At 38.9% G+C, this 12,909-nt stretch overlaps 1 protein-coding gene across 3 annotated transcripts in view; it reads right to left on the bottom strand.

The window, feature by feature from the left end:
- INPP5A (inositol polyphosphate-5-phosphatase A) overlaps nt 1-12,909 on the bottom strand; it is a 419,434-nt gene that overhangs the window by 272,791 nt on the left and 133,734 nt on the right. For all 3 annotated transcript variants that reach the window (XM_074959113.1, XM_074959111.1, XM_074959112.1), the window contains exon 3: nt 4,399-4,499. In XM_074959113.1, the coding sequence (XP_074815214.1) occupies nt 4,399-4,499 (101 nt within the window). The remainder of the gene's footprint in view (nt 1-4,398; nt 4,500-12,909) is intronic.

Consider the following 12,909-nt stretch of genomic DNA (forward strand, 5'->3'; position numbering starts at 1 on the left):
TAGGAAGGCTACGAGTCTGCCATGGAGGTCAGAATTCCATTATTTTTCATGACCTCTGGGACTTCAGGGCTTGGACTATCAGCCCCATCTACCGGGCGGCAGGGCTCGGGCTGTCAGCCCCCAGCAGTGGGGATCAGGCATCTGTGAATTCTTGTTTATTGCCCATTACCTGTCCGTGACTTTTACTGAAAAATAACTGTGACAAAATCTTAACCTTATTTATTAGCAATGGCACATATGACTTTGCCCATCTACCTTGTTTGCGGGAGAAGACTTTTGGAAGCTATGTCAGAGAACATTCTTTCGACTGACTAAATGACAGTCAGCCTAGCACAAATTTCAAAGGGCCTGAGCCCAAAAGCATTGTGTCAGCAAGCAAGAGCCAGGTGATCCAAATATCAACCTTACCCCACCCTCCTGCTTACCTCAGACAGTAGTCAGAATGAGGGAGTCATACATACAAACTGTGATAGGATGGATAGCCCCTTGCCCTCCTTGACAATCAGGAGGATACATGCTATTGAAACATGACTGAGATTAAGATTGGGACAGAAGGTCTCTCCCTCCCTCTTTTGTGTTTTTTTAATCCTGTCCTATAGCCTAGAATGGGATCTATATTCTTTAACCCATAACAATGCATGGGATCTACTCTGACCTAAGATTAAACTATTTTTTGCAGGGGATGGGGGAAGGAAAATGTTCAGCCCTGGAAATCCATAGTAATAATTTTGCATTTTGATGATTTACAATATAAAAGTTGCTCATTCCAAATTATAATTTTTATTTCAAATCCACTGAAGCATAAAATTGGCCCCACTATAAAAAAGTAAGAACAACAGAACAGTTACACAAAATTATGCAGCAAATTAATTCAGTTTTATAAATGAAAGGACTACTTAATGGCTATCTTTTTTTTATTTAAAATAAAAAGGTCCACTAAGTCAACTACTGATGAATAAAATCAGCAGAGGGCACTGTGTGACTACTTTCCATGGAATAGTACCCTCACATTATTTCAAAGTACTGAAGGCGTTGGAGGAGTAACTGAAAATCTGATGTTGATATAACTTGAATATTTACATCAGTAATGTCAATTAAGGTTTATTAGCAAATCAAATATTTGAGAACAAGGAGGTTTCAGGACATAATTTACTTTCTGAAAAGAACTCACTATGGCTACATTTCATTAACAGTGGCATTTATTGTCTTTATTTAAATGAAAAATGTTTCAACATTAAATTAGATGTTGCACCTCTTCCCTTTAATAAAAATAACAGTTTCATCAGGTTGAAAAGTCACCATTCAAAACTGCGTTAACTATCAAAACAGACAAATCAAAATTGCAGACAAAGCCACTCAGTTAAATTATTCAAATATGCAAGATCTCAAGTATCTGAATTCTATACATTTAGAGAATTAAAAGCTTAGCCAAAGGACAGTAGTACTGTAGTACTCATCCTTGACTCAGTGCATCCAAAGTATCAGGCTTCTGAAATTCTTTTGTCAGTTCATCTCATCTTCTGGTGCACTATATCATTACATACAAAATTAAATGTCAAAGAGGATAAAAATAACAAAAGTTAACCTTATTACTAGTGTATGTTGTCTTTAATCCCCTCAGGTGACACTGGCATCAATACTGTTACATTCCTACAGTCATTTAGCCCAGAAAAAGCCCTGACCAAAATACCTTTATATTTATTTTTGAGTTGGGAGAGTAGACTCAGTTACTTGATTTCCAGGCCTGTATTTTAAAATCCCAATATATTCATACTGTCTTCTCATAGTATATTATCTAATTAATAGGGAAAATTCTAAAGGAAATGTAACAATAGCAACTGCTGAAGGTTACGAGTCAGCATGGTTTATTGGCTTGAGATTCTACCTCAGTCTAGGTATGTATTTTGGAGCTAATACTTGTTATGATTAATGTTTCTTCCTAACATATTAGATTGTTGAAGACAGTATGAAAGAACAAAATGACATCTCAATTGCTCAGCAAATTGAATATCTTAATTTTTCAACCTGCAGTACTTATATTGGGTTTTTTTAAAATAATTATTTGTGCTTAAATTTTTCTTCCTTTTACACTTCCTCTATCTCACCTTCTATTTCCTTCATATCAGGTTTCCATGCTACCAGCTGTGACTCAACCTCTTATCACAAGGAGTTTGGATTTCAACTACGAAGTAGCAGCATAAGAAAATACATTAGCAGTTAGCATTCTGAAAACAGTTTCTCAAAAGATAGAATTGTTTAATTATTAGAGCTTGCCAATGGCTGAAGATAACTAAATAAACTTACTGTCACATGACATCCTGTCTTGTAGTACTCCCTGGTGGCAAGACTCAGCATTGCAATATTCTTCCTCACGTTCTTGATAAGGACTTCAAACTCCCTATTTCAATAACACCTTTTTCCATGTTCATGTATTAAAACACACACAAGGCTTCCAAGTCCAAATAAAACATCCTCAGAGTCCAAACCCAACAATGTGCATCAGACTTGAAGTCATAAATAAAGGATCTTCTGCCACTACCAAGGCTCCTTTTCCATGATCACCTTCAACAATGGTCTCACTATGTCCATACTAAAACAATGGACACCCTTTCCTGGACACCCCTTCTGCAAGTTCTTTGTCCCTATTTCCCGGGTTCTGGAAACATTCTTCCTTGCTCTTTCAGCCAAGCACTGCCTCCAGGGCTTTCTCTCTTGAGGCCCCGGCAGGTTCCCACGGCCTCCTGTGCCCCAGCAGACTCTGGCAGCCTCTCCCAGGGACTTCCCTGCTGCTCTTGCTTCCCCCATCTTGATGACAGCACTGCTCTTCATAAGGAACACCTGTTTCCCCCTCAGCTGCATCTGATTAATGAACAGAGCTGGCTGGCCCCAAGCCGCTGGTCCTTAAAAGGGCAGACCACTCTGTTACACCTATCTTACCATCTGAAATAGTCCTTAAGTATTCCCCTTATAGTACATGTAGGTAATTCTGTTAATACTGAGGTAACAGTATCTATTTACCTAAGTGTATGTTTATACTACATATTACATTGTCGTAGCTATGTTGGCATAACCCCATAGCGTAGACGCAGCCTACACCGACAGAAGAAGTTTTCCCATCAGTGTAGCTACATCATCTACCCAAATAGTGGCAGTCACATCAACAAACATTTTTCCATTGACATAGCTGCCTATGTGATGGGAGTCAGGTCAGCAGAGCTACATTGATCAGGAGTGTGGATTTTTCATACCTTGATCCATTTAGCTATGTCGACCTAACTTTTAAGTGCAGACCATGCCTCATGTTAAAGGCCAATTACCTTCAACAGAATTAAATATCATTTTTGTTAACTGAGAAGCGAAAGTATATTAGCAAACTTGAAATTGCTGCATGAAAACAAATGATCCAAGGTCCAGATTTTAATATCAGATACACAGAGGTCATCAGCACATACCTCAAAAAACAGTAGTATTGTGCTTCTGAAAAAAACATATGCCACATCTAAATATGCAGTAATGAGTGCAGAGACTCTGAACTGGAAAAAAAAAAGGAGGACTTGTGGCACCTTAGAGACTAACAAATTTATTTGAGCATAAGCTTTTGTGAGCTACAGCTCACTTCATCGGATGCATTCAGTGGAAAATACAGTGGGGAGATTTATATACACAGAGAACATGAAACAATGGGTGTCACCATACACACTGTAACAAGAGTGATCACTTAAGGTGAGCTATTACCAGCAGGAGAGTGCGGGGGGGTGGGGGGGAGGACCTTTTGTACTGATAATCAAGTGGGCCATTTCCAGCAGTTGATAAGAACGTCTGAGGAATGGCTGGGGGGGGGGGGCAGGGGGGAGGAATAAACATGGGGAAATAGTTTTACTTTGTGTAATAACCCATCCACTCCCAGTCTTTATTCAAGCTTAAATTAATTGTATCCAGTTTGCAAATTAAATTAATTGAATTAACAGTGTGTACGGTAACACCCATTGTTTCATGTTCTCTGTGTATATAAATCTCCCCACTGTATTTTCCACTGAATGCATCCGATGAAGTGAGCTGTAGCTCTCGAAAGCTTATGCTCAAATAAATTTGTTAGTTTCTAAGGTGCCACAAGTTCTCCTTTTCTTTTTGAGGATATAGACTAACACGGCTGCTACTCTGAAACCTGAACTGAAAATGAAGCCTTAAATTTGTGCCAGACTTCACTACAGACTCGTAGCGGTATTACAACAAATTAGCATACCTTCACAAGACCATTGCCCAATTCTATGAAATTAAGTCAATGGGAGTTAAGGACACTCAGTATCTTACAGGATAAGATGTTATCCATTAATATTTGTTACACTTCCAAGCAGAAATCATGTACTAGGATAGAAATGCACCTTTCCAGTTACTTACTTAACGAACTTGTCCACATGAGACATGGAAGCTTCATAGTTTTTTCCACCAAACTCTTGACAGTGTAAAGCCATAAAGTGTGGCTTGTGTGTATGTACAATCTGAAATAAATGAACATAAGTTACAAATATTAGCAAAGCTATATCCACAACTATTAAAATATGGCATATATGAAGTAAGACTAAATATGTAATGTTTAATTAATAGGATTTCTTTCAGCTAATGCCTGTTAGATACAAAACCAAACAACTGGCAGAATTATCAAAATATTGGAAATGATCTTTGTAAATGTATAACTTTACTAGCTTCAGAATACAAGATACAGTAGAACCTCAGAGTTACGAACTGACCAATCAACCACATACCTCATTGGAACAGGAAATATGCAACGAGAGAGCAAAGACAAAAAAAAAGTGAATACTGTACAGTACTGGGTTAAATGTAAACTGCTTAAAAAAAGGGAAAGTTAAAAAAAGATTTTGCAAGGTAAGGAATCTGTTTCTGTGCCTATTTCATTTAAATTAAGATGGTTAAAAGCATCATTCTTCTTCCGCATTGTAAAGTTTCAAAGCTGTGTTAAATGACTGTTCAGCTGTAAACTTTTAAAAGAACCACCATTACGTTTTGTTCAGAGTTACAAACATTTCAGAGTTACGAACAGCCTCCATTCCTGAGGTGTTCATAACTCTGAGGTTCTACTGTACTGACTTTAAATTTCAAAAAGACTTTTTAAGTTAATATTTACTTTCCAGAAAATACAATTTTGTAGCCCTTGTCCCCAGACATACAAGCATATGCATCGTCTCATCCACCTAGCTGCAGCACAGCAGGTATTTTCAATATAGGTCTGTCTAGTTAGGTGCTTATATGGCCCCAATCACTATAGAACATGAGTAGCTTCTAACTGACCAATATAATTGCCCACAGCACATACTAATCTACCCTCAGTGAGCACCAGTTAGCTTTGCACATTGTCAGCATTCATTTAAAAATTAAGCAATGTGTACAGAGCAGACATGGAAATCTGCATTTTTGCAGACACATTTAAGATTGGACTTTGAACCTGAAACAATCACACTTTTCTCTCAGAAGGCTCAAAAACCAGAAGACACATAATATTTTTTTAAAGTCCAATAATTTATTTTAAAAACATCATGATTAAGCTGATCTCATTGCAATTTGGGGCTTGAGTTTTGATTTTTGAATGCATGGATTTGGCAAAACTGGGAGAAATGGGAAGATTTTATCTCTATATCCATAGGCGTTTCTATTTTTCAACCAAGCTGAAGAAAAAAATAGGAGCAAAGGAGTTTAAATAAAAAAATTCAAGAGTGAACAAGTGCTCACAGTACTGAACTGCAAAAAGAAAATTAACAAAATATGTGCTTTATTGTTGGTCTGAGGTTTTTTATACTCTATTAGCTTTAAAAAAAAATCCAATGCTAGAAATGCAATAGGTTATTAGCCAATACTGAAAGACAAAAGGCTTTGGAAAACATACTAAACACAAAGTATTTTTGCTGAGAAAGACTAATAACGGTGAATTCATCCAGATTCAGAACTTACTATCCTATAAAAGACTTTTGTGAAGATGGTGGCAGACCAACTTCAGCAATGTGTGACACACAGAAGCTCCTTCAGGCTTCAGACCTGACCATGACATGGCTAATCACAACAGTTGACTATCTCCCTCGGGGAAATAGTCAGAGGACATATATGCCTCCTAACCTGGCTCAGTCTTACACCACTTTCATCATAAGGTGTTTTTGACAACTGCAGGAGTTGGCAGAGGCACAGCAAATAACCTTACTATGGTTCCGCTCATTCTTTTCTGCACCTCCTACCCAAGCGCTCCAAGATGTGGGATACTATACTCTGTTGGAAAGTAGGTACATTGGCCACATTCTTCCTGTACCTGAGATACAATGCCTCATGGAATTCCCATGAGGGGGCATGCCACTGTCAATTGACTGCTGGCAGAACTACTGGGGGGAAATCTCTAACTAGCCTAGGCACAGGTTATGTTAATAGCAATAACAGGGTTCAAAAAAGAACTAGATAAATTTATGGAGGTGAGGGCCACCAATGGCTATTAGCCAGCATGGACAGGGATAGCGTCCCTAGCCTCTGCCAGAAGCTGAGAATGGGCAACAGGGGATGGATCACTTGATGATTACCTGTTCTGTTCATTCCCTCTGGGGCACCTGGCATTGGCCACTGTTGGAAAACAGGATACTGGGCTAGATGGACCTTTGGTCTGATCCAGTATGGCCATTCTTATGTTCTAATTCTCCAGCCCTAAGTACCACATACACTAATCTGGAATAAAGGAACTCAGTAGCATTCACAAGTTATCTAGAAGCACTGAGACTTTAAAACACATCCTTTTTTATTTTCAGCAGCCATTCTTTCACTGTATATTATTGGAATTTCCTGGTGAATACAGATTAGCTATCAGAAATAACCAGTGGTTTAGCAACTTAATGGTGATCTGTAATCTTGACAAAATTGCATTACTCTAAATTGGTAACCAGAGGTCTGACCTCCTTGTCCAGCAGAGTGCAAAACGACTAGGATTTGTGAACTGAATGGTTAAGGCCACACTATTAATTGAGTCATTTTTGTCAGCTATACCGTGCAAGTAACATTGTGTTTAGCACAATACACAGTACCAACAATGACACTGAACAAAAAACATATTTCTATCACATTTGTAAGACGATACTGCAGTTCCTGCAAAACCAGGCAATGAAATCGATTATTTTATAACTAACTCCCAAAAGTTAAACCAATACTTTTAATTTAATATTTTAACCTGTTTTGAGTAAAAATATTTTAGTAAAGTTAAAATATACAAAACTACAGGGTTCTAATACGGTCCAGACCACCCTGCCCAGGGGCATAACTTGGGAGAAGGGAATAAAAGGGAAATCTCTGCAAAGATACCCTCACAGAGCTCCTCCCTCTATTGTTACATCAGAGAAGGTAGGATCTGGCTCCTGTGGAAAAGACTATGGGACTTGCTGCTAAATTTGATAGCTTCCCAGTTCACAGAGATCTGTCTGAGGCCAGAGGGCCATCAATGCAGTGGCTATAAACTTTCACATCAGCTCTGGCCTCTGGCATGATGGAAGAGAGACTACCGCCTCAGACTGTAATTTCTTTTTCAGGGAATCTATATGGCTAGAAAGAAGGGGAACTGTGTGTCCTCCTCAGCCCCACTCCCACCCAACCCACTACGTCCCTCAAGTTGCCCAATCTGCATCCCTGGATCATGAAGGCCCCTCTACACGGTATGGGGTAGAGAGGACACTGCAATGCGGACACAGCTGGCCCTCTTTCCACCAAGCCTCCACGTGTAGATTTGGATGCAGGTATGACAGAAGAACAAGTTAGACAAACACCTTTCAGGGATGGTCTAGATAATACTTAGTCCTGCCAGGAATTCAGGGGACTGGACTAGATGACCTATCGAGGTCCCTTCCAGTCCTATATTTCTAAGATCTGGGCCAGAACATTTATTTGGCATGTCTAAGAACAAAATTTCAGAGCCCCCCCCTTCACTTAAACACAATTTCTTCTCCAGTCTACTGCCTTCTCCATTAATCATTTTGTGCATTATTCTATCTAATAAAAAGTCCAGAAACAAATGGTGAATTAGAGGACCATGTTCTCTACTCACAAAACTTGACTGTTCAGCTGCCTGAAGTTTAAATTTTTGGGGCTGTAATGGCCCCCAAATTCTCGCCCACTTTCTGTCCTCCTGTAATACCCACCCCTGCCTGCCCAGCCTGCCAACCCCAAGGGAGAAAATGTGCAAACTCCACACTTAAAGCAGAACTACAGATTTTGGGTCTTCATTTGTTAACCACATATGCTTTCACACAGGTGGGGAACCCAGGAGCCAAAGACAGTAATAGTTAAATTTCAGTAACAGAATACCAACTGCTTTAGATTAGTGCCTCAGATTTCAATTATCTATCACTCCGTTCCTGCACCTAAATTTATAGGTGGAATTGATCTTTTGAGCAGCAAATATGCTATTCTAGGTCAGTTACTAAGTAAGAGGTCCCCAAACTGTGGGGTGCATGGAGGAATGTTGGGGGGGGCATGGCTGGGACCCACAGGGGGTGGAGAGGGAGTTCCACCCAGCTCCGCTCCTGGCCTCGGCTCCGGCTGCTGGCCCCACACCCGGAACTCAAGGCTCCGGCCGCCGGCCCCATGCCCAGGGCCCCAGCTGGCCGCCGAGGCTTCACCGCAACCCTTTGCCCCCTTACCTCGCCTGCGTGCCCCCACCTCGGAAACACGGCCCTGCTCCCAGCCACAGCTTCACAGGGAGGGGAGGTGTGGACAGGGATAAGGGGGAGCGCCAGGTAAAAAGTTCGGGGACCACTGTCCTAAGTGAATGGAAACCTGATTCTTTAAAGGAGAATAGTATCTCACTAATATAAGTATGGTTTCCTTCCAAGTTATTTCATTAATTCACATAGCAATGAAATGGAGAAAAGAGAAAAAGATTGTTAAAAAATGGCCTTGGTTCAAAAGCACTATACTGTAACTTATGACTAAAATGCAAACATCACCAGTCTCTTTCTCATCAGCATAGTCACCTTGAAAGTGATCTGGTTGAATCTGCAATAATCCTGAGCAGAATTTCTTGTAACTAGTCAAGCACCCTTATACTAAACTGTATGTAGGGCATTGCACTGATGTAACATGTTTTTCTTTAAATGGTTTCTATACTTTAATCCCATGTTAAAACACTTTTGTACAGGATAGTAGTATGCATAAGTGAAAAATGAGTAGTTATGGAGTGGACTTCAAATGTGTGTTAGAAAGACGTATACTGCTCCAATCTATAAATGGTAGCATTTTCCAATGTGCAAAGTCCCATTGCAAGTCAATAGGACTTAGGCACCTAAATGCTTTTTTAAATCCCACAAAAAATGGGTATTTTGAAAGAAGTTATATGGCCTGATTCTGTTTTTACACCAGTTTTATCTCACTGACTTCAGCAAAGTTGCTCCTAAATTACACCATTGCAAGTGATAAGTGATGAATCATATTGAAAGATAAAGAGAGGTGAAATTAAAAGAAAGATTTTGGTCTTGCCTTGTAAACTGATTTTGTGTATGGGAGGCTCGCAGTCTGGAAGAGGCTGTTCCTACTTGTTTCCTATATAGAAGAGGTGCCCTGCTCCTTCCAGATTTTAGGGAGCAAAGAGCATAAAGGGATCACAGAAACATAATTTCTGCAAATGAACTACAATAATTTTACAGCAAACAAATGTCTAAACTTACATGATTTACTTAAGCAAAACTATCAGAAGGGTAGAGTGCATGCACCTCATCACATGTTTTTAAAATCACACTATGTTTAGAAATAAAATTACATAGCACATGACAAACAAAAAACGCTAAGCTTCTGACTATAAATGTCCTCTGCCTACATTGCAATTATGTGTGTTCTTCCCTGCAGCTCTTTTGCTGGCAATCACACTACAAACTGCAATTAAGTTAGCATTTAGCACTAAGCTAAATTTAGTTTTAAAAAAGATATATGACTCTTAAATTAGCCATTGCCATGAATTGATGTAAAATTAAGTTCTTGGACATGGCGTTGAGCTTTTAAGGATTCGCACCTACCAAGCTGATGTCTCTGTAGATGGTTTATTCTACAAAGTCCACTGTCTGTTTGAGCTTTCTCAAATTTAGTGATAACCCACACATTTGGATAAGTAGAGTATTGACAATTAAAATCCCAGCACAGAAACAGTTTATAAAAAAGTGTCCGGAGTAGGGTCCCTTTTTTACTGGGCATTCCGGTTGAAAACCGGATGCCTGGCAACCCTAGTCGAGAGCAAAAATAATTCTGCTATTCTTAACAGCCATAGTTATTTAGCTTAAATAAAAAGTATTCAGAGATTTAGTATTGCTGTTTTTCATTATTTTGTACATTAGGTATACTGTTTAATACACTACATTTTTAAAAATAGCACAGAAAATGTAATGCTTCATTAATATTTGAATTAGATAAAGCAATAAAGTTCCTGCACCAAGTCAAATATGCAGCACCTGGAAATTTACTCGTTTTAGATAAACACTCACTAATAACATGACTTATATTTTTTTGTCTTTATGGCCTTTGTTCAAACTGAACATATCCAGTGCTACTAAAACATTGTCTATTGAACAATAAAAGGTTTTTGTGATGGAGAGCACTCTGGACTTGGTGTTTTGGGGCACACGTTAAAATCTGTCTACACAACCTGCATTTATGGTCTGTCTTTTGTGAAATAATTTAAGATGGACAAATCTAAAAAAAACAGAGTTACATTTAAGTTTTTTAGAAAAATAGTCATAATATAAAGTTATTTTACATGCTCTGGTGCACACAGACTGACTACATAGCATATTTAGAATTCTGAATACACATTATTTATTATTTCTATTTCAGTAGCATCCAAAGGTCCCAGTAAGTGTTGAGGCTATTTTTTTAGGTGTTGTATAAACACACAGCAAGAGAATGACTTGGCTTCATAAAGCCTACTATCTTACTAAAAGTCAGAGTGAATAAATTAATAGTCTTCTCTGCATCCTGGACACCAGGGAGCTGGAGGCTCTCCACCTGGGACTCCATGCTCCCTGCTGCTCTAATGCTGCTGATTCACAGTGAGACTTGGCAGTTTTCATAGCCCACTCTCTTAGAAGAGAGAGAGAGAGGCTCTTGTCCTACACAGGTGGTGAAGGGCAGCAGAAATGTCCAGGGGATGGATAAGGCTACTGTTAAAATGTCTAATTTCAACAGATCACAATGAAGAAGGATCACATAATATACAGGTTTTCTTTTTTTCACACTTACTCCTGTTGCTGAAATCCTACGAATCTGATTTCACAAGGGACAGAATATAAACAGTTGCAGTTACACTTCCAGTTATGTAAATAAACCTTGACTAGCTTTTTTTTATTGTAAGTCTTAAAATCTGTTTCTTCCTTTACCAGAGTACTAAGGAAAAATACGTATCTATGAAGACACACACTGCCACTTGATCTGAAGACAGAAAAACAAAAGCCTTTATTTCTGATTGTGACAACTAAGTCTCCTTGCCATAAATCAGGATCAGAGGCGATGCCCTAAATTTAAACTGAATTTAAAATACAATAGCTTGTCCATAGACAAGAGAGAAATTGAAGTCCCAACCAACTTTCCGTATACTGCTTTCCACCATACCAATATAACTCAATAGCATGAATTGAATTCCAGTACAAAATGTAGAGCAGTGAATCAGCTCTACAGCTGAACAAGTCAGTCATTCTGGGAAAGGTGGCATTATCATCTCTTTTAAAATAATTCGTTACAGAAAAGTGCCAGTCAGATACTAATGAGTTAATCAATAAGCAGATTTTTATCAGCAACAGACAGTATGTCACTTCCAAGTGATATCATTAGTGACAGTATTTTAATCTGCCCTCAAGCCATGAGCAGCAGGTCAAGATCCATTCATTGTCTATCTATGGCAGTCAACCCATTAAAGGAACAGCCAATATCAGTCAAACCAACAGTAAGAGCAGAGCAGATATTAGTGGAGCCGGTGGGCTCAGCAATGCTTAAAGCACAAAACTAAGTAGTGCTAGCAGTTTTAAAACACAACAGCTTCCACACACTAATACTGCATGTTATTAATAGGCCGCCACAGGAATATAAAATAAAATTAGTTCCAATCTAAATTAGAATTAACACAGCAAAGGGAATAACAAATGTTCTCTCCCATACATGATGTTTTAGATAGACCTCACTACAGTTTATTTAGACCACAAATTGGCATTAGTGAGTTAACTGTATGCATTAAAAAGATCATATTAATAAATGCTACAGATCACTCAGTTCTCTCTCAATTGTAATGAGATTTTGAAGTAGAGATGAGCCTAAAGAAAACCCCAGGCAAAAAGACATGTGAACTTTGTAAGGGGTACGTTCAGAATCTGAACCCAGATCCAACTTTTTATAGAAGCAAAGAGATGTAGGGCTGGAAGGGACCTCGTGAACCTAGACAATCCCTGACAGGTGTTTGTCCAACCAGTTCTTAAAAACCTCCAATGAGGAGGATTCCTCAGCCTCCCTTGGAAGTCTATTCCAGAGCTTAACTACCTTATAGATAGAAAGTTTTTCCTAATATCTAACCTAAATCTCCCTTGCTGCAGTTTAAGCCCATTACTACTTCTTCTACCTTCCGTGGACATTGTGAGCAATTGATTATGGTCCTCTTTTATAACAGCCTTTAACCATACTTTGAAGAGTGATATCACATTCCCCTTTCATTTTTTTTTTCAAGACTAAACACGCCCAGTTTTTTTCAACATTTCCTCACAGGTTAGGGTTTCTAATTTTTCCATCATTTTTGTGGCTGTCCTCTGGAGTCTCTTCAATTTGTCCACATCTTTTCTAAAGTGTGGGCCCAGAACTGGTCACAGCATTCCAGCCGAAGCCTCACCAATGCCAAGTACATCGGGT

The sequence above is a fragment of the Natator depressus genome, chromosome 7, assembly GCF_965152275.1.
Source record: "Natator depressus isolate rNatDep1 chromosome 7, rNatDep2.hap1, whole genome shotgun sequence".
Classification (NCBI taxonomy): Eukaryota; Metazoa; Chordata; order Testudines; family Cheloniidae; genus Natator; species Natator depressus.